The following is a 22,937-nucleotide window of genomic DNA, read 5'->3' on the forward strand; positions in this document are numbered from 1 at the left end:
GAATTTCTTCGAAAAGCCGATCAGCATTTTCAACTGGTTGCACCAATGTGTCAACTAAATCCTTGTCAGTTTTCACTTGTGCTAAAACACCTAAAACCTGAAAATTTCAGCAATTGTATAACCCAAAACAAGTTAACGGAAAGCACAAAGGGGAAACAGATACTACACTCTCTGGTACAAGGCACTTCTAACAGAACCGCACAGACCAATAAAAATAATTAACTCAGTTTACTTTGTTGAATTTTTGAATTTTTAAAACAATGTTACCGGTGTATCAAATTTACCCTTGTTATTAATAACTTTAAAAAGCCTCCTATCGTTAATTGTCAATAAAAAACAGACATTCATAATATTTAATTAGGCAAACAAGGTCAAGAAATATACTGTTTCCAGTAAAATATAAAATTCCTTAGAAAAAGGACCATCAATTTTTTTCTAAAATATGCTTGCTGCATTAAGCCAGGGGAAGTGCTAAACAAATAATTGATATAAAAACATTTCAGAAAGGAAGTAAACGTTGGAACTCAATCTAATTAAAAGAAATTTCCAGAAAATCTTTAAAAGAACTTATGATCGTTACATCATCAAGAGCCTGAGATTTGTCATCCATCTCATCTTTAAGTTGCTGAAGTTCCTTTTCAGTATTAGGGATGGTCTCCTTGCCAAGTTTAACATATTCTTCGTAAACCATCCTAAGCTTGTCCAGCTGCTGAAAATGAGACTCTGCATTTGAGGATTCCACAGCGAGAACTTTCATATGTTCAGCTGAACTAGCTGCCTTCACTCTTTGCTGTCATTGAAAAAGTGCAATTCAAAACTACATAACGTGCTTGCTCAAAGCCAATAGATAATGTAAATATGTAATAACAGGATTTGAAGTTAAAACCTTCTTGACAAAATTGTCTTCTTCTGGAGAGAAGGGCCGCTCACAGCAAGGGCAAACATGATGAGCTCTGGCAACCCTTTCAAAAGGATCAAACATCTGCCTCATACCATCAGCAATATTATATTTGCTGCAAGCAATCATAAGACAAAGTATTAGTTGATATGGAAACAGCATACCAGTGACAACACAAACACTTTGATATGGTCACAAAAACGACATCAACAATATGGTCTGACACAAATAAACCTTCTTTGTACAAGTCCTTGGAAGACTCTAAAACTTTGAGATAAGAATCAAGTCCAGAACATTGCTGATCCAAAGACTGAAGCTTCGAATCAATAAATCTCTTTCTTGCTGCAAGAAAATCATTTAAATATAAATGGTACAAAACTGTCTTCAGTTATTCAGCATGGTGGAAGAAAGAAACCAAGCTAGGGCAAAGAGGATGCAGCATGAAAAAATAAAAAATATCAAGTGGGCATCATCACCTATTTCAAGAGACACGTACAAAATGCTAAATAAAAGAAAGGCTATTTATATTTACTTCATATTATCATGTTGATATGCATAATAGTAATCTATTGGCATGACAACTAGGCAAGCGCATCCTGTGAACCATTGCAACAACAAGCATGCAGAACTCAAACATTGATTTCCTTCAAAAACTAAATGTTTATACTCAACTTCTTTGAATGATAGACAGCACTTACATTCCAAATCCTTGCGGTGTTTGGATAGGTTACCATTAACTTCTTGTATTTTTATTTGCAACATATTGACTTCCTTCTCAGCATCGCGGTACTTTGCATTCATATCATCAAATTCCGCTCCAACAGCCCTGCACCAGAAAGAAAATTCAATACAAGGTAAATTGTGATTTACTTTGCATTCATACCCAATGTGAGACTTTTTTCACCTATACTTGCAACTCCAACATATCATAAATCTTATCTTGGCTCATCCTCAACTCTCAAAGTGAACTTGGTTCAACCAGTTTTAAACATGAGGAGTGTGTTTGAGATTTCACATCAACTGTACATTTCGCCAACGTAGAGCTTATAAAAGGTTGAACAATTCTCCCCTTATACATTTCCGGATGGAGTTAGGTTCCCAGCCCAAATTCAACAGGTAAGTGCTTACAACTACGAGTAAACATAAAAAAAAAAATAAAAATAAAAAATAAAAGATTTTCCCAACCTTAATGCTTGAGTAATTTCCTTTTTCACATCCTTATCAAGAGGAACCCTCCCTTTCAGCACCTTTCTAATTTTGTCCTTTAGGTCATCAAACCTATAAAATATAATAAACAGAGATGATCGCCAACTTTGAAACATAATTCTAAAGAATAAAAAGTGGAGGGTAAAGAGAATACAAACAAAATGGATTTACATTTTCTTATGTTTCTTTTTTCGATTTTCCAACTCTGCTTTCTTATGAGATAGCATAACTCTGTCCGCTGAATCAGCAGTCATGATATCCTTCTCTGAATTGACAGCCCTAATCTTTTGATCTACACTAAATATCTCATTTTGCATTTGAGGTATAATGGATTCAAATTGTCTTTGAGATAGTTGACTTTCCTTCCTCTCAATCTCCTTTTTCTGCAAACATTACTCAAAAAATATGCTAATCATATTGGTCAGAAGTCCACAAATAGGGTTACAGATTACTAAACAATAACAGAGAGTGGGTGCCTTACCAAATGTCTTTCTCTTTCATCTATGTGAGATAAGTTCACATTAGTCATTTGATGTTCAGATGAATCGAGCTCGTTTTTCTTCTCTTCAATGCGCTTCAGAATGCCATCCTGCAAACATAACGTATTAACATTGTGCAAGTAAGATAAAGACATTTGACAATAAATGTATGTATTGGAATGAAACACCCAACCTTGATCCCTTGCATGGCCTTTATTTTAGCCTCAATATCTTTCCAACGGTCATTAGCATCCATGTAGCAATCCCATGCCATCTCAAGTTCGTTGTCATTTGCTTTCTGCACAAAAGAGGAAAACAGTCACAATCATGCAGTTTTCTTACTTTTGATATGGTGAAAATAATTTTAAAAGTTGGTAAATTTAGCCAACCACATTCTTTAAAAATGAAAATGAATTCACTGAACAGTGAAACGAAGAAAGAAAGAGCCACAGGAGCAGAGACAATATTCTTGCCAAAGGAAAAACCTGTAAAATGGTAAACACCAAGTGTACAAAGCATTCCAATCTCTTTGCATATCCACCAAAAACCCACTACAATACTGCCAATTGAATATACAGAGAAGAAAAAACGACCCTTTATGCAAAATACCAAGTAACAGCAAGAAAACATCACTGAAAATTCCTTAACATCTCATTTGTGAGCCACGTAAAAGTGAACATACACACAAAAACCGGAAAGAGGGAACAGAAAATATCACCTTTTTCTCATCAAGATCTTTCTCAAGATCTGCCAGCCTTGATTTTACACGCCTAGAGAGATTTAAAGCAACCTCATCACTGAAAGGAGAAGTTGGAAGAGACCCTAAACTATATGTAGTAAAAAGATCTTTAATGGAGGAATCATGCTCATTCTTCAAACACATGTGAGCCTGAAGTTCAAAATAGTAACAAAATTACGATAACACAATGCAAAACAAGATGTCAGTATAGGCAGCTTGTGTATCAATTCATTTACTTCTGCTTCAGCTTGTAGTTTGGCAATCTCTTTGATGGTATGACCAATGTTATTCGTGAGGGCAGTACCTTTCTCGGTAGCATCATCCGATTCTCTTTTCAACTTTCTTATCTTTGCTTCTAAAATGGCAATCCTTTCATCAAACTTGGCCTACCATTCCAACAATAACTCATCCGAAAAAGAAAAAGGCATTAGAGACATATATATATATATATATATATATATATATATATATATATATATATATATATATTTCACAGGGCATGTATGTAAATCCATCAGGAAATACAACAATTTAGGAGATACAAAATTCAAAACAGGCTCAATGATGGAAATGCACACACACACACATATATGTATATGTATACCATCTTCAACACTTACCTTCATTCTCCTCATCAAGTGCAGCATGTTGCTTCTCTTGTTGCTTAAGCAGGGTGCTTCGCTGAGCAATTTTAGTTGATACTAGGACCATATTGCAATTACTCCTTTTCTGCCCTTTTCTATACCGCCGTTAAGATATCTTTTCTTAACGGGACACGCTTACCTGGAACCCTTTTCCAGAAAGACTTTCGATACTAGGATCATATTGCAAGTTTTTTATGTTAAAAGTTGTCAAAGTGGAAAGGCAAAGCTTAAGTTCTAAAATAACTAGCTAGACTAAAATATTTTCTGCCCTTTTCTGTACCGCCGTTAAGAATTCTTTTCTTAACGGGACACGCTTACCTGGAACCCTTTCCAGGAAGACTTTCGATACTAGAACCATATTGCATGTTCTTTATGTTAAAAGTAGTCAAAGTGGAAGGCAAAACTTAAGTTCTAAAATAACTAGCTAGACTAAAAAATTTTCTGCCCTTTTTTGTACCTCCTTTCTTTTCTTAACGGAACACGCTTACCTGGAACCCTTTCCAGGAAGACTTTCGATACTAGGACCATATTGCAAGTTCTTTATGTTAAAAGTTGTCAAAGTGTAAGGCAAAGCTTAAGTTCTCAAATAACTAGCTAGACTAAAAAATTTTCTGCCCTTTTCTGAACCGCCGTTCTTTTCTTAACGGGAAACGCTTACCTAGAACCCTTGCCAGGAAGACTTTCGATACAAGGACCATATTGCAAGTTCTTTATGTTAAAAGTTGTCAAAGTGGAAGGCAAAGCTTAAGTTCTAAAATAACTAGCTAGACTAAAATATTATCTGCCCTTTTCTGTACGGCCGTTCTTTTCTTAACGGGACACGCTTACTTAGAACCCTTACCAGGAAGACTTTCGATACTAGGACCATATTGCAAGTTCTTTATGTTAAAAGTTGTCAAAGTGGAAGGCAAAGCTTAAGTTCTAAAATAACTAGCTAGACTAAACAATTTTCTGCCCTTTTCTGTACCGCCGTTAAGAATGTTCTTAACAGGACACGCTTACCTGGAACCCTTTCCAGGAAGACTTTCGATACTAGGATCATATTGCAAGTTTTTTATGTTAAAAGATTGCAAAGTGGAAGGCAAAACTTAAGTTCTAAAATAACTAGCTAGACTAAAATATTTTCTGCCCTTTTCTGTACCGCCGTTAAGAATTCTTTTCTTAACGGGACACGCTTACCTGGAACCCTTTTCCAGAAAGACTTTCGATACTAGGACCATATTGCATGTTCTTTATGTTAAAAGTAGTCAAAGTGGAAGGCAAAACTTAAGTTCTAAAATAACTAGCTAGACTAAAAAGTTTTCTGCCCTTTTCTGTACCTCCTTTCTTTTCTTAACGGGACACGCTTACCTGGAACTCTTTCCAGGAAGACTTTCGATACTAGGACCATATTGCAAGTTCTTTATGTTAAAAGTTGTCAAAGTGTAAGGCAAAGCTTAAGTTCTCAAATAACTAGCTAGACTAAAAAATTTTCTGCCCTTTTCTGAACTGCCGTTCTTTTCTTCACGGGAAACGCTTACCTAGAACCCTTGCCAGGAAGACTTTCGATACAAGGACCATATTGCAAGTTCTTTATGTTAAAAGTTGTCAAAGTGGAAGGCAAAGCTTAAGTTCTAAAATAACTAGCTAGACTAAAATATTATCTGCCCTTTTCTGTACCGCCGTTCTTTTCTTAACGGGACACGCTTACTTAGAACCCTTACCAGGAAGACTTTCGATACTAGGACCATATTGCAAGTTCTTTATGTTAAAAGTTGTCAAAGTGGAAGGCAAAGCTTAAGTTCTAAAATAACTAGCTAGACTAAAAAATTTTCTGCCCTTTTCTGTACCGCCGTTAAGAATGTTCTTAACAGGACACGCTTACCTGGAACCCTTTCCAGGAAGACTTTCGATACTAGGATCATATCGCAAGTTTTTTATGTTAAAAGTTTGCAAAGTGGAAGGCAAAACTTAAGTTCTAAAATAACTAGCTAGACTAAAATATTTTCTGCCCTTTTCTGTACCGCCGTTATGAATTCTTTTCTTAACGGGACATGCTTACCTGGAACCCTTTTCTAGAAAGACTTTCGATACTAGGACCATATTGCATGTTCTTTATGTTAAAAGTTGTCAAAGTGGAAGGCAAAGCTTAAGTTCTAAAATAACTAGCTAGACTAAAATATTTTATGCCCTTTTCTGTACCGCCGTTAAGAATTCCTTTCTTAACGGGACACGCTTACCTGGAACTCTTTCCAGGAAGACTTTCGATACTAGGACCATATTGCAGGTTCTTTATGTTAAAAGTTGTCAAAGTAGAAGGCAAAGCTTAAGTTCTAAAATAACTAGCTAGACTAAAATATTTTCTGCCTTTTTCTGTACCGCCGTTAAGAATTCTTTTCTTAACGGGACACGCTTACCTGGAACCCTTTCCAGGAAGACTTTCGATACTAGAACCATATTGCATGTTCTTTATGTTAAAAGTAGTCAAAGTGGAAGGCAAAACTTAAGTTCTAAAATAACTAGCTAGACTAAAAAATTTTCTGCCCTTTTTTGTACCGCCGTTAAGAATTCTTTTCTTAACGGGACACGCTTACCTGGAACCCTTTTCCAGAAAGACTTTCGATACTAGGTTCATATTGCAAGTTTTTTATGTTAAAAGTTGTCAAAGTGGAAGGCGAAACTTAAGTTCTAAAATAACTAGCTAGACTAAAATATTTTCTGCCCTTTTCTGTACCGCCGTTAAGAATTCTTTTCTTAACGGGACACGCTTACCTGGAACCCTTTTCCAGAAAGACTTTCGATACTAGGACCATATTGCATGTTCTTTATGTTAAAAGTAGTCAAAGTGGAAGGCAAAGCTTAAGTTCTAAAACAACTAGCTAGACTAAAAAAATTTCTACCATTTTCTGTACCGCCGTTAATAATTCTATTCTTAACAAAACACGCTTACCTGGAACCCTTTCCAGGAAGACTTTCGATACTAGGACCATATTGCAGGTTCTTTATGTTAAAAGTTGTCAAAGTAGAAGGCAAAGCTTAAGTTCTAAAATAACTAGCTACACTAAAAAATTTTCTGCCCTTTTTTGTACCGCCGTTCTTTTCTTAACGGGACACGCTTACCTAGAACCCTTTCCAGGAAGACTTTCGATACTAGAACCATATTGCATGTTCTTTATGTTAAAAGTTGTCAAAGTGGAAGGCAAAGCTTAAGTTCTAAAATAACTAGCTAGACTAAAAAAATTTCTACCATTTTCTGTACCGCCGTTAATAATTCTATTCTTAACAAAACACGCTTACCTGGAACCCTTTCCAGGAAGACTTTCGATACTAGGACCATATTGCAGGTTCTTTATGTTAAATGTTGTCAAAGTAGAAGGCAAAGCTTAAGTTCTAAAATAACTAGCTAGACTAAAAAATTTTCTGCCCTTTTTTGTACCGCCGTTCTTTTCTTAACGGGACACGCTTACCTAGAACCCTTTCCAGGAAGACTTTCGATACTAGAACCATATTGCATGTTCTTTATGTTAAAAGTTGTCAAAGTGGAAGGCAAAGCTTAAGTTCTAAAATAACTAGCTAGACTAAAAAATTTTATGCCCTTTTCTGTACCGCCGTTAAGAATTCCTTTCTTAACGGGACACGCTTACCTGGAACTCTTTCCAGGAAGACTTTCGATACTAGGACCATAATGCAAGTTCTTTATGTTAAAAGTTGTCAAAGTGGAAGCCAAAGCTTAAGTTCTCAAATAACTAGCTAGACTAAAAAATTTTCTGCCATTTTCTGTAGCCGTTAAGATATCTTTTCTTAACGGGACACGCTTACCTGGAACCCTTTTCCAGAAAGACTTTCGATACTAGGATCATATTGCAAGTTTTTTATGTTAAAAGTTGTCAAAGTGGAAAGGCAAAGCTTAAGTTCTAAAATAACTAGCTAGACTAAAATATTTTCTGCCCTTTTCTGTACCGCCGTTAAGAATTCTTTTCTTAACGGGACACGCTTACCTGGAACCCTTTCCAGGAAGACTTTCGATACTAGAACCATATTGCATGTTCTTTATGTTAAAAGTAGTCAAAGTGGAAGGCAAAACTTAAGTTCTAAAATAACTAGCTAGACTAAAAAATTTTCTGCCCTTTTTTGTACCTCCTTTCTTTTCTTAACGGAACACGCTTACCTGGAACCCTTTCCTGGAAGACTTTCGATACTAGAACCATATTGCATGTTCTTTATGTTAAAAGTAGTCAAAGTGGAAGGCAAAACTTAAGTTCTAAAATAACTAGCTAGACTAAAAAATTTTCTGCCCTTTTTTGTACCTCCTTTCTTTTCTTAACGGAACACGCTTACCTGGAACCCTTTCCAGGAAGACTTTCGATACTAGGACCATATTGCAAGTTCTTTATGTTAAAAGTTGTCAAAGTGTAAGGCAAAGCTTAAGTTCTCAAATAACTAGCTAGACTAAAAAATTTTCTGCCCTTTTCTGAACCGCCGTTCTTTTCTTAACGGGAAACGCTTACCTAGAACCCTTGCCAGGAAGACTTTCGATACAAGGACCATATTGCAAGTTCTTTATGTTAAAAGTTGTCAAAGTGGAAGGCAAAGCTTAAGTTTTAAAATAACTAGCTAGACTAAAATATTATCTGCCCTTTTCTGTACCGCCGTTCTTTTCTTAACGGGACACGCTTACTTAGAACCCTTACCAGGAAGACTTTCGATACTAGGACCATATTGCAAGTTCTTTATGTTAAAAGTTGTCAAAGTGGAAGGCAAAGCTTAAGTTCTAAAATAACTAGCTAGACTAAACAATTTTCTGCCCTTTTCTGTACCGCCGTTAAGAATGTTCTTAACAGGACACGCTTACCTGGAACCCTTTCCAGGAAGACTTTCGATACTAGGATCATATTGCAAGTTTTTTATGTTAAAAGTTTGCAAAGTGGAAGGCAAAACTTAAGTTCTAAAATAACTAGCTAGACTAAAATATTTTCTGCCCTTTTCTGTACCGCCGTTAAGAATTCTTTTCTTAACGGGACACGCTTACCTGGAACCCTTTTCCAGAAAGACTTTCGATACTAGGACCATATTGCATGTTCTTTATGTTAAAAGTAGTCAAAGTGGAAGTCAAAACTTAAGTTCTAAAATAACTAGCTAGACTAAAAAATTTTCTGCCCTTTTCTGTACCGCCGTTAAGAATGTTCTTAACAGGACACGCTTACCTGGAACCCTTTTCAGAAAGACTTTCGATACTAGGATCATATTGCAAGTTTTTTATGTCAAAAGTTGTCAAATGGGAAGGCAAAGCTTAAGTTCTAAAATAACTAGCTAGACTAAAAAATTTTCTGCCCTTTTCTGTACCGCCGTTAAGAATGTTCTTAACAGGACACGCTTACCTGGAACCCTTTCCAGGAAGACTTTCGATACTAGGATCATATTGCAAGTTTTTTATGTTAAAAGTTGTCAAAGTGGAAGGCAAAACTTAAGTTCTAAAATAATTAGCTAGACTAAAATATTTTCTGCCCTTTTCTGTACCGCCGTTAAGAATTCTTTTCTTAACGGGACACGCTTACCTGGAACCCTTTTCCAGAAAGACTTTCGATACTAGGACCATATTGCATGTTCTTTATGTTAAAAGTTGTCAAAGTGGAAGGCAAAGCTTAAGTTCTAAAATAACTAGCTAGACTAAAAAAATTTCTACCATTTTCTGTACCGCCGTTAATAATTCTATTCTTAACAAAACACGCTTACCTGGAACCCTTTCCAGGAAGACTTTCGATACTAGGACCATATTGCAAGTTCTTTATGTTAAAAGTTGTCAAAGTGGAAGGCAAAGCTTAAGTTCTCAAATAACTAGCTAGACTAAAAAATTTTCTGCCCTTTTCTGTACCGCCGTTAAGATATCTTTTCTTAACGGGACACGCTTACCTGGAACCCTTTCCAGGAAGACTTTCGATACTAGAACCATATTGCATGTTCTTTATGTTAAAAGTAGTCAAAGTGGAAGGCAAAACTTAAGTTCTAAAATAACTAGCTAGACTAAAAAATTTTCTGCCCTTTTTTGTACCTCCTTTCTTTTCTTAACGGAACACGCTTACCTGGAACCCTTTCCAGGAAGACTTTCGATACTAGGACCATATTGCAAGTTCTTTATGTTAAAAGTTGTCAAAGTGTAAGGCAAAGCTTAAGTTCTCAAATAACTAGCTAGACTAAAAAATTTTCTGCCCTTTTCTGAACCGCCGTTCTTTTCTTAACGGGAAACGCTTACCTAGAACCCTTGCCAGGAAGACTTTCGATACAAGGACCATATTGCAAGTTCTTTATGTTAAAAGTTGTCAAAGTGGAAGGCAAAGCTTAAGTTCTAAAATAACTAGCTAGACTAAAATATTATCTGCCCTTTTCTGTACGGCCGTTCTTTTCTTAACGGGACACGCTTACTTAGAACCCTTACCAGGAAGACTTTCGATACTAGGACCATATTTCTTTATGTTAAAAGTTGTCAAAGTGGAAGGCAAAGCTTAAGTTCTAAAATAACTAGCTAGACTAAAAAATTTTCTGCCCTTTTCTGTACCGCCGTTAAGAATGTTCTTAACAGGACACGCTTACCTGGAACCCTTTCCAAGAAGACTTTCGATACTAGGATCATATTGCAAGTTTTTTATGGTAAAAGTTGTCAAAGTGGAAGGCAAAGTTTAAGTTCTAAAATAACTAGCTAGACTAAAAAATTTTATGCCCTTTTCTGTACCGCCGTTAAGAATTCCTTTCTTAATGGGACACGCTTACCTGGAACTCTTTCCAGGAAGACTTTCGATACTAGGATCATATTGCATGTTCTTTATGTTAAAAGTTGTCAAAGTGGAAGGCAAAGCTTAAGTTCTAAAATAACTAGCTAGACTAAAAAATTTTCTGCCATTTTTTGTACCGCCGTTCTTTTCTTAACGGGACACGCTTACCTGGAACCCTTTTCCAGAAAAACTTTCGATAATAGAACCATATTGCATGTTCTTTATGTTAAAAGTTGTCAAAGTGGAAGGCAAAGCTTAAGTTCTAAAATAACTAGCTAGACTAAAAAATTTTCTGCCCTTTTCTGTACCGCCGTTAAGAATTCCTTTCTTAACGGGACACGCTTACCTAGAACCCTTTTCCAGAAAGACTTTCGATACTAGGACCATATTGCATGTTCTTTATGTTAAAAGTTGTCAAAGTGGAAGACAAAGCTTAAGTTCTAAAATAACTAGCTAGACTAAAATATTTTCTGCCTTTTTCTGTACCGCCGTTAAGAATTCTTTTCTTAACGGGACACGCTTACCTGGAACCCTTTTCCAGAAAGACTTTCGATACTAGGATCATATTGCAAATTTTTTATGTTAAAAGTTGTCAAAGTGGAAGGCAAAGCTTAAGTTCTAAAATAACTAGCTAGACTAAAATATTTTCTGCATTTTTCTGTACCGCCGTTAAGAATTCTTTTCTTAACGGGACACGCTTACCTGGAACCCTTTTCCAGAAAGACTTTCGATACTAGGATCATATTGCAAATTTTTTATCTTAAAAGTTGTCAAAGTGGAAGGCAAAGCTTAAGTTCTAAAATAACTAGCTAGACTAAAATATTTTCTGCCCTTTTCTGTACCGCCGTTAAGAATTCTTTTCTTAACGGGACACGCTTACCTGGAACCCTTTTCCAGAAAGACTTTCGATACTAGGATCATATTGCAAGTTTTTTATGTTAAAAGTTGTCAAAGTGGAAGGCGAAACTTAAGTTCTAAAATAACTAGCTAGACTAAAATATTTTCTGCCCTTTTCTGTACCGCCGTTAAGAATTCTTTTCTTAACGGGACACGCTTACCTGGAACCCTTTTCCAGAAAGACTTTCGATACTGGAACCATATTGCATGTTCTTTATGTTAAAAGTTGTCAAAGTGGAAGGCAAAGCTTAAGTTCTAAAATAACTAGCTAGACGAAAAAAATTTCTACCCTTTTCTGTACCGCCGTTAAGAATTCTATTCTTAACAGGACACGCTTACCTGGAACCCTTTCCAGGAAGACTTTCGATACTATGACCATATTGCAGGTTCTTTATGTTAAAAGTTGTCAAAGTAGAAGGCAAAGCTTAAGTTCTAAAATAACTAGCTAGACGAAAAAAATTTCTACCCTTTTCTGTACCGCCGTTAAGAATTTTATTCTTAACAGGACACGCTTACCTGGAACCCTTTCCAGAAAGACTTTCGATACTATGACCATATTGCAGGTTCTTTATGTTAAAAGTTGTCAGAGTGGAAGGCAAAGCTTAAGTTCTAAAATAACTAACCAGACTAAAAAAATTTCTACCCTTTTCTGTACCGCCGTTAAGAATTCATTTCTTAACGGGACACGCTTACCTGAAACTCTTTCCAGGAAGACTTTCGATACTAAGATCATATTGCAAGTTTTTTATGTTAAATGTTCTCAAAGTGGAAGGCAAAGCTTAAGTTCTAAAATAACTAGCTAGACTAAAATATTTTCTGCCCTTTTCTGTACCGCCGTTAAGAATTCTTTTCTTAACGGGACACGCTTACCTGGAACCCTTTTTCCAGAAAGACTTTCGATACTAGGACCATATTGCATGTTCTTTATGTTAAAAGTTGTCAAAGTGGAAGGCAAAGCTTAAGTTCAAAAATAACTAGCTAGACTAAAAAAATTTCTACCATTTTCTGTACCACCGTTAAGAATTCCTTTCTTAACAGAACACGCTTACCTGGAACCCTTTCTAGGAAGCCTTTCGATACTAGGACCATATTGCAGGTTCTTTATGTTAAAAGTTGTCAAAGTAGAAGGCAAAGCTTAAGTTCTAAAATAATTAGCTAGACTAAAATATTTTCTGCCTTTTTCTGTACCGCCGTTAAGAATTCTTTTCTTAACGGGACACGCTTACCTGGAACCCTTTTCCAGAAAGATTTTCGATACTGGAACCATATTGCATGTTCTTTATGTTAAAAGTTGTCAAAGTGGAAGGCAAAGCTTAAGTTCTAAAATAACTAGCTAGACTAAAATATTTTCTGCCCTTTTCTGTACCGCTGTTAAGAATTCTTTTTTTAACGAGACACGCTTACCTAGATTACTTTCGAAGAAGACTTTCGATACTAGGACCATATTGAAAGTTCTTTACGTTAAAAGTTGTCAAAGTGGAAGGCAAAGCTTAAGTTCTAAAATAACTAGCTAGACTAAAAAATTTTCTACCCTTTTCTGTACCGCCGTTAAGAATGTTCTTAACAGGACACGCTTACCTGGAACCCTTTCCAGGAAGACTTTCGATACTAGGATCATATTGCAAGTTTTTTATGTTAAAAGTTGTCAAAGTAGAAGGCAAAGCTGAAGTTCTAAAATAACTAGCTAGACGAAAAAAATTTCTACCCTTTTCTGTACCGCCGTTAAGAATTCCTTTCTTAACAGGACACGCTTACCTGGAACCCTTTCTAGGAAGCCTTTCGATACTAGGACCATATTGCATGTTCTTTATGTTAAAAGTTGTCAAAGTGGAAGGCAAAGCTTAAGTTCTAAAATAATTAGCTAGACTAAAATATTTTCTGTCCTTTTCTGTATCGCCGTTAAGAATTCTTTTTTTAACAAGACACTTACCTTCGATACTATGACCATATTGCAGGTTCTTTATGTTAAAAGTTGTCAAAGTAGAAGGCAAAGCTTAAGTTTTAAAATAACTAGCTAGACTAAAAAATTTTTTGCCCTTTTTTGTACCGTCGTTCTTTTCTTAACGGGACACGCTTACCTAGAACCCTTTACAGGAAGACTTTCGATACTAGGATCATATTTCAAGTTTTTTATGTTAAAAGTTGTCAAAGTGGAAGACAAAGCTTAAGTTCTAAAATAACTAGCTAGACTAAAAAAATTTCTGCCCTTTTTTGTACCGTCGTTAAGAATTCTTTTCTTAACGGGACACTCTTACCTGAAATCCTTTTCAGAAAAACTTTCGATACTAGGAACATATTGCAAGTTCTTTATATTAAAAGTTGTCAAAGTGAAAGACAAAGCTTAAGTTCTAAAATAACTAACTAGACTAAAAAATCATAGATTTGTTTTTTACTTCACGGAATGATTGAGAATAGCCCAAAAAAGAAAAAGGCAGTAGGGCAAAAGGACCAACTAAAGCAAAATAAAATTTTGATCCTCCATACAATAATTTGTCCTTGCATAAAAATGAAATGGTTATTTTTTTTCCTTCTATTGGAAATAGAAGAGAACAGTGTCATATAAATGGGGCACAACAGGTACTATACAAGTAGTGGAAATGTGCTCGAATAAAATAGAACAAAAAAGTATATGTTTTCAAACACTTTAACAGGTCGCATTAACTTACAATTGAGAGAAGGCAATAGAATTAGCGGTTTTGTAGGGTTGACAATTGTTAGAATAAAGAGCGAAAGAGCAAACTTTATTTAATTATTATTGTTGTTGTTAACATTTACAGAGTTGGGTGATATCTAGGAAGAGAAAAGAGACCTTATAAGCTTGTAAGTCTTTATCTCTTGAGCCTGCTCCTTGTGAAGTTTCTTTATAACTTCCAATGCCTTGGTGTATCTGTACATTGAGTGGGAAGCATATGCGTACGACATGTATTAGAATATGTTGAGTGAAAAAAAAAAAAAAAAAACAGCGGGAGAGAGTGGAGAAAGGGAAGGAAAGATACCGAGTTGCGGAAAAGATGTCGTCAAACTTCTTCTTTAAGGTGGAAGGATCCTGTAGAGGCCAGTTGGCTTCATCTTGGTGAACGAATATAACGTTTTCGAGAATGGCCTTGGAAACACCCATGAGCGCAGGAATCTCTCTATCCATGTCAGCGCATCGATAGCTGAGGCAAACTTTCTGACAGAGAAGAGAAGATGGGTTAATGGGAAGAGAGTGAAGAAGTAAAAGAAAGTCAAGAAGTGTAATACCTCTCCCGTGTGAGGATTAATGGTCTGAAGCACACTCTCAATAGCCTTGTATTCCATTTTAGAGGCCTTTTGCGTAAGCTGAAAGGACCTGACGCAGACCACGTCTTTACCCGCGGCCGTCTTGAATCGGAGCTTAATCTGTCCCTTGGTTTCGGTTTCCCCGGCGACCTTCCCAGATAAAAGAAACAATGGATTAATCGAATACTTAGTTAAAAAGAGAGTAAGACTTGGGTTATAGATTACCTTGGGGTCGTGGATGAAACTGTGGCCAGACCTGGCGTTAGGAGGCAACTCGCCGGAGCAAGAAAGCTTCAAACACTCGATGATGGTCTGCAGAAGGAGAAAAGATTGCATTCTGGAAAGAAAAAACAAGAAAGAGAAAGATAAAGAAAAAAATAAATGGATGGATTGATCGTACGGTCTTGCCGGCACCGTTGGGACCAACGATTAGGGTTAAGGGCTTGAAGAAGGTGATGACGTTCTTGTTCTCCGGGTCGAAACTCCGGATGCCCTTGATCAGCATTTTATCAACGGTGCTCATTTTCTCCCTCCTTTGCTCACTCACTCACTCTCGTCTTCTACTCATTCCATGTAAACTACCCTCTGCACCTTTCTTCTCGCCTCTTTAATTCAATTCAAATTTCAAACCTCCTTTGTGCCCTTCTATTCCTTAATTTCTTTTTATACCCTTCCTTTACCGCCTTTCTCTTGCTCTCAACATTTTTTTTTTTCGACACCTTAACATATTAAATTTAAACTATTTCACTTTTTTGTTTTATATTTAAATAATGAAATTTAAATTATTACATTTTAATTTCTTTAATTTAAATATATTATTTTAATTATCATTTGATATCTATCTATATATGTATATAACAATGAAAGAGATTTTCTCTTTTGTCTCCACATTTTATAATATCAATTCTATCATTTATAATATCATTATTTATTAAATTTTTTAAAATTAATGGTTATATTTATCTATTTTCTATAAAACTGATTATCTTTTTCTTTTTTTTTAATTTCTCAGCAATTAATTTTTCTATTCATTTCACTTTATTTAACATTTCACTTCATTTGTAATAAATATAAATTTATTTTATATATTAACTTAATAACGTTACATTATTATCACCTACTAAGATATTATCAATTCATATTTAAAATATGCGTAAATTGCAGTGATAGCACACGTGTATGTACGCTAGTATTAATAATATAAATAATTTCTTTTAAGTTAGTTAATATTGATTGATGTTATTTTTTTCTCGACGTTTTAAAATTATTTCTGTTAATTAACATTGACAACGTATTTTATTGATTAGTATTTGTTGAGATTGTTTTCATTGATGTTTACATTGTTATTTAAGCTAAAATCAATTGATTTATTTCATCGCATTAGCTGAAATATTTTTCTATTACTATTAGAAAAAAAAAAACACTGCACACATTGATAAAAAACAAATTTGATCTTGTAAAAAAATATTAATTTTACTTTTTTTACTTATCTTAATTTGATTTTTATTTTGAAAATTTCAATACAATTAAAGTCTTATCTATTTTTTAATGTTAATATTGTAGTAATAGTATTAGACAAAATTTCAAAAGTAAAAACTAAATTAAGACAAATAAAAATTATATCAAATTAATATTTTTTTATAAAAATATAAATTGAAGACATAATTTAACCGAAAAACGACTACAACGTTGAAAAAAAAAATCCATATTCGTCAAAAATAACTTTTTCGACATTAGACAAAAAGTTTTCGAATGATATCGAACGAAAAATAATAATATTGGTCATGATTAACATTAGAAAGAAAATAATTACTACTATGGTAATTTGATAAAAGTTTTACATGTATTTAAATGTTATAATATACGTATAAACAATTAAATTTTAATTTACTTATTAAAATTAAATGTAAATACCTAAAAATACTAATGATTATAATTAAAATAATTTCACACACGCATAATAGCTAAGTATTTCATTTCTTTGTATTTGAATTAAAATAAGAATGTTAAGAAAATTATTCATATTCTGTTAGATTAAAATTGAAAGTATATTATCAAAACAAAGACGTATAATTGAAGGACAAAAATAAAATTTGAGTTCTTGTATCAAATATTCATATTAATAAATACTAGTATGTATTTATTTTTTTTAATCGTGATCATTGATGTAATGATACCTTATAAAAGTTTCGATTAAATATATTTTTGATCTCTTAATTTTTAGTAAATTTTGAACTAATTTAGTCATTCATTTTTTAAATATGCAAATTTAATTATTTTAATCAAATATTGTTAGGTTTATTTGATATTTCGTACGCATTTCAATATTGTATTTGAGTTTTTTATACTGTTTGACAAATATTTGCTTTAATGTTAAGTCAAATATTATTATGAAACGTGAAATGTAAAATAAATTTAACAAAATTTAATTAAAATGACTAAATTCACGTATTTCGAAAGAAAAATGATTAAATTATTCCAAAATTTCGAAATTGACTAATTATAAAATTCACTTAAAGTTAAGGTAAAAAAAAACATATTTAACCCTCAAAATTTTTGTTGTCTAGATAAATAAATTAGTGTTTTTTGGGAAGGACAAATAAATGTTTTTTTCTTATTTTTTTATTTCTCAACAATTAATTTTTCTATTCATTTGACTTTACTTTTAACATTTCACTTCATTTGTAATAAATATAAATTTATTTTATATATTAACTTAATAACATTACACTATTATCACCTACTAAGATACTATCATTCATATTTAAAAGATGCGTATACTGCGTGATAACGCACGTGTGTGTACGCTAGTATTAATATTATAAATAATTTCTTTTAAGTTAGTTAATATTGATTGATGTTATCTTTTTCTAATGTTTTAAAATTATTTCTGTTAATTAAAATTGTCAAAGTATTTTATTGATTAGTGTTTGTTGAGATTGTTTTCGATTGATCTTTACATTTATTTAAGCTAAAATCAATTGATTTATTTCATCATATTAGCTGAAATATTTTTCTATTACTATTAGAAAAAAAATCACTGCATACATTGATGAAAAACAAATTTGATCTTGTAAAAAAAATTGATTTTACTTTTTTTATTTATCTTAATTTGATTTTTATTTTGAAAAATTTAATACAATTAAAGTCTTATCTATTTTTTAATGTTAATATTGTAGTAATAGTATTAGACAAAAATTCAAAAGTAAAAACTAAATTAAGACAAATAAAAAAATATATCAAATTAATATTTTTTTATAAAAATATAAATCGAAGACATAATTTAACCGAAAAACAACTACGACGATTGAAAAAAAAAATCCACATTCGTCAAAAATAACTTTTTCGACATTAGACAAAAAGTTTTCGACTGATATTGAACAAAAAATATTAATATTGGTCATGATTAACATTAGTTAGAAAATAATTACTACTATGGTAATTTGATAAAAGTTTTACATGTATTTAAATGTTATAATATACGTATAAATAATTAAATTTTAATTTACTTATTAAAATTAAATGTAAATACCTATAAATACTAATGAATATAATTAAAATAATTTCACACAAGCATAATAGCTAAGTATTTCATTTCTTTGTATTTGAATTAAAATAAGAATGTTAAGAAAATTATTCATATTTTGTTATATTAAAAGTGAAAGTATATTATCAAAACAAAGACATATAATTGAAGGACGACAAAAATAAAATTTGAGTTCTTGTATCAAATATTCATATTAATGAATACGAGTATGTATTTTTTTTTTTCTAGTCGTGATCATCGATATAATGATACCTTATAAAAGTTTCGGTTAAATATATTTTTAATCTCTTAATTTTTAGTAAATTTTGAATCAATTTAGTCATTTATCTTTTGAAATATGTAGATTTAATTATTTTAATCAAATATTGTTAAGTTTATTTGATGTTTCGTACACATTTCAATATTGTATTTGAATTGTTTATACTGTTTGACAAATATTTGTTTTAATGTTAAGTCAAATACTGTTATGAAACGTGAAATGTAAAATAAATTTAACAAAATTTAATTAAAATGACTAAATTCATGTATTTCGAAAGATAAATGATTAAATTAGTCCAAAATTTTGAAATTAACTAATTATAAAATTCACTTAAGTTAAGATAAAAAAAAACATATTTAACCATTCCCTTGACACCTTCTCTTTTTCCTTTCTTTCTAACGCTTCTGCCAATCCAACCTGCACCCACTTTGGGATTCAACTCCACGCCCTCATTTTCAAGGTTGGGTTTCAGTTTCATGTGTACGTGCAAACTGGGCTGTTGCAAATGTACTCAAGTTCGGGTCTTTTAGTTGAAGCCGCACAAGTGTTCTACCAAATGCCGCGCAGAAGCTTAGTCACTTGGAATGTTTTTCTCACTGGTTTGATTAAATGGGAGGAGGTTAAACTTGCACTTTCTGTGTTTAATCAGATGCCTTCTCGGAGTGTAGTGTCGTGGACCCTTGTTATTGATGGATACACACGCAGGAATTAGTCCATCAAAGCTTTAACTTTGTTTAGGGAAATGATCGAAGTTGATGGTATAGAACCTACTCAAGTTACTCTTTTGACCATTTTTCCTGCTATTGTGAATATTGGGTGTATTAAGATATGTCAATCAGCTCATGGATATGCGGAGAAGAGAGGGTTCAATTCCTCTGACATACGCATTACCAATGCATTAATTGATTTGTATGCAAAGTGTGGATGCATAGCAAGTGTGAATAGATTCTTGCAGGAGTTACCTGATCAGAGGAAGAATTTGGTATCATGGACTTCAACAATCTCTGGTTTTGCAATGAATGGGATGGGGAGGGAAGCTCTGGAGACTTTTGAAAACATGGAGAAGGCTGGACTTAGGCCAAACCGTGTGACATTCCTTAGTGTTTTGAGTGCCTGTAGTCATGGAGGATTGGTTGAAGAAGGCCTCAATTTTTTTGTTAAAATGGTAAAGGATTGTGAATTTGTGCCAGATATCAAACACTACGGTTGGGTGATAGATATGCTGGGGAGGGCTGGGAGGTTAGAAGAAGAAGAAAAGGTTGCTTCAGAGGTACCTCATAAGGTTGCCAATGCTGTGATGTGGAGAACGTTGCTGGGTGCTTGCAGTGTTCATAATAATGTTAAAATTGGTCAGAGGGTGACCAGAAAAGTACTAGAGATGGAGAGAGGACACAGTGGGGATTATGTTCTTATGTCCAATATTCTTGTTGGTGTTGGGAGATTTAAGGACGCTCAAAGGTTGAGAGATATGGTAGATAAAAGAATTGCATTTAAACTTCCTGGCTATAGTATAGTTTAAATGATATACAAGCGTCTATTCTAAGCTCGTTTACTCAAATTGTCGTAATTTTTGTCCTCAATTGCACCTAGGAACTTGCAATACAATGTCATTGAGCACCAAACCTGTATATCATACACAGAAAAGTGTTAACCTTTGCCATGCAAAAAAAAACGATTAACATACATGAGATGATCTATTCACAAAAGTTACGAGTATTTAATTTAACGCCTTTATTCCTAACGTCTGAGGTTATAAGTTAAATTAATGAGGATCATGGCCCTGTTCTATTATTTCTATGTTGTTAACATGACAGTCACAGCATTAGACTATGAATTTTATTTAGCGGACTATTGGATGAAAAAAGAAACGGAAATTATATTTAGACATATATTTTGAACTTATTTTTGACATAGTGACGTGTCAATCAATTTTCTTATTTAAAAATTTGTTTTATTTTATTTTTTTAAAATTGAAACACGTGTGGGAGAAGATGGGGAAGAGGTTCAGCAAAGAGAACCCATGGTTTTCTCATTTGGAAGAGAGCACTGCAACTTGAGAGAAGAGAGAAGCAATGCCTCGCGACGTCATCGAGCAGAGAAGTAGGGTCTGAGGTTTGGGTTCTCAACGGCGATGGATGGTGGTTCGTTTTGACTTTGTTCTTTGTTTCACTCTCACAATTGCCAATGATTCATTTTCGTTCAAATACCATACGTGATTGAAATGTTTGTGGTTAGTTGTTTTGTGGGTGAGTTGTAGGGCTTCTCCATTCTATCGTTGCTGTTGGTGTAGATATCATTTAGGATTTAGGTTTTTTCTCTGAGTTGAAGATGACAACACTAGAACCACTCTTAACGAAAAAAATATGATAACAAGAGTCACACAATGTGGGGATTTATGTGCAAATAGGTGGGGAGTTGTGTTGGAGTTTTTGTACAAATACTGGACAGTTCTGCAAGTATGAGACATCATGTTCAATGTACCTAATATGAATCATAAAATGACATTGAAGTCCTCATGAAGAACTAAAAAGTCTATTAGACCCAATCTTAATGAAAAAATATGACAGCGGGAGTCACTAACATGTGGGGAGCCATGTTCAAATAAGTAGGGAGGTGCATTGAGGTTTTTGTACAAATACTAGACAATATGTAAATATGAGACAACAACTTTAATATACCTAATGTCAACCACAAAAATCACATTGCAATCCTCATGAAGAACAGAAAGCTTCATTGGACCCAATCTTAACGAAAAAAAACATGACAGCAGGAGTCACAGACATGTGGGGAACCATGTGCAAATAAGTGGGGAGTTACGTTGAGTTTTTTGTACAAATACTGGACAATTATGTATTTATGAAATAACATGTTCAATGTTCCTAATATGGACCACAAAAATGACATTGCAGTCTACATGAAAAACAAAAAAGTTTGTTGGACCCAGTCTTAACGAAAAAAATATGATAGAGGGAATCATAAACATGTGGGGAACCATGTGCAAAGAAGTGGAGAGTTGCGTTGGGATTTTAATACAAATACTAGACAATTATGTAAGTATGAGACGACATGTTCAATGTATATAATATGAACTAAAAAAGTGACATTGCAGTCTTCATGAAGAAAAAAAAAAGAGTTTGTTGAATCCAATCTTAATGGAAAAAAAATATGACAACAGGAGTCACAAATGTGGGGAGCCATGCGCAAAAAAGTGGGGAGTTGCATTGAATATTTTGTACGAATACTGGACAATTATGTAATTATGAGACAATATGTTCAATGTAGTTAATATGGATAACAAAAATGACATTGTAGTCCTCATGAAGAACAAAAAAATTTATTGGACCTAATCTTAACAAAATAAAAAGACAGCACGAGTCACACACATGTGGGGAACCATGTGCAAATAAGTGGGGAGTTATGTTAAATTTTGTGTACATGGTTCCCCACATGTGTGTGACTCCTGCTGTCATATTTTTTTTCGTTAAGATTGGGTCCAATGAAGCTTTTTGTTCTTCATGAGGATTGCAATGTGATTTTTATGGTTGACAGAACTGTCCAGTATTTGTACAAAAACTCCAACACAACTCCCCACCTATTTGCACATAAATCCCCACATTGTGTGACTCATGCTGTCATATTTTTTTTCCGTTAAGAGTGGTTCTAGTGTCGTCATCTTCAACTCAGAAAAAACCTAAATCCTAAATGATATCTACACCAACAACAACGATAGAATGGAGAAGCCCTACAACTCACCCACAAAACAACTAACCACAAACATTTCAATCATGTATGGTATTTGAACGAAAATGAATCATTGGCGATTGTGAGAGTGAAACAAAGAACAAAGTCAAAACGAACCACCACCCATCGTCGTTGAGAACCCAAACCTCAGACCCTACTTCTCTATTCGATGACGTCGCGAGGCATTGCTTCTCTCTTCTCTCAAGTTGTAGTGCTCTCTTCCAAATGAGAAAACTATGGGTTCTCTTTGTTGAACCTGTTCTCCATCTTCTTCCACACGTGTTTTAATTTTAAAAAAGTAAAATAAAACAAATTTTTAAATAAGAAAATTGATTGACACGTCACTATGTCAAAAATAAATTCAAAATATATGTCCAAATATCATTTTCGTATATATATATATATATATATATATATATATATATATATATATATATATATATATATATATATATATATATATATATATATATATATATATGGGATGATAACTCGATTACGTGTATGTTTATTTCATCTT

The 22,937-nt window shown here is 33.5% G+C and overlaps 1 protein-coding gene and 1 pseudogene across 2 annotated transcripts; one reads left to right on the forward strand and one right to left on the reverse strand.

Moving 5' to 3' along the window:
- Positions 1 to 886: 886 nt before the first annotated feature.
- LOC114188192 (DNA repair protein RAD50-like) lies at positions 887 to 15,491 on the reverse strand. 2 transcript variants are annotated; one of them, XM_028076747.1, is made up of 13 exons: positions 15,271 to 15,491; positions 15,096 to 15,182; positions 14,853 to 15,020; positions 14,606 to 14,781; positions 14,419 to 14,496; positions 3,302 to 3,353; positions 2,777 to 2,881; positions 2,586 to 2,693; positions 2,276 to 2,487; positions 2,084 to 2,176; positions 1,597 to 1,724; positions 1,133 to 1,240; positions 887 to 1,013 (listed from the first exon to the last, which is right to left on the reverse strand). In XM_028076747.1, exons 1-13 carry the CDS (start codon positions 15,391 to 15,393, stop codon positions 988 to 990), a joined length of 1,464 nt encoding a protein of 487 aa, XP_027932548.1. In that variant the 5' UTR covers positions 15,394 to 15,491; the 3' UTR covers positions 887 to 987. The 2 variants fall into 2 exon arrangements, with proteins under 2 accessions (XP_027932548.1, XP_027932550.1); XM_028076749.1 differs by lacking the exon at positions 1,133 to 1,240.
- A 3,543-nt stretch (positions 15,492 to 19,034) lies between these two features.
- On the forward strand, positions 19,035 to 20,195 carry LOC114188638 (annotated as a pseudogene).
- Positions 20,196 to 22,937: the final 2,742 nt, after the last annotated feature.

The sequence above is a fragment of the Vigna unguiculata genome, chromosome 6, assembly GCF_004118075.2.
Source record: "Vigna unguiculata cultivar IT97K-499-35 chromosome 6, ASM411807v1, whole genome shotgun sequence".
NCBI classification, from domain to species: domain Eukaryota; kingdom Viridiplantae; phylum Streptophyta; class Magnoliopsida; order Fabales; family Fabaceae; genus Vigna; species Vigna unguiculata.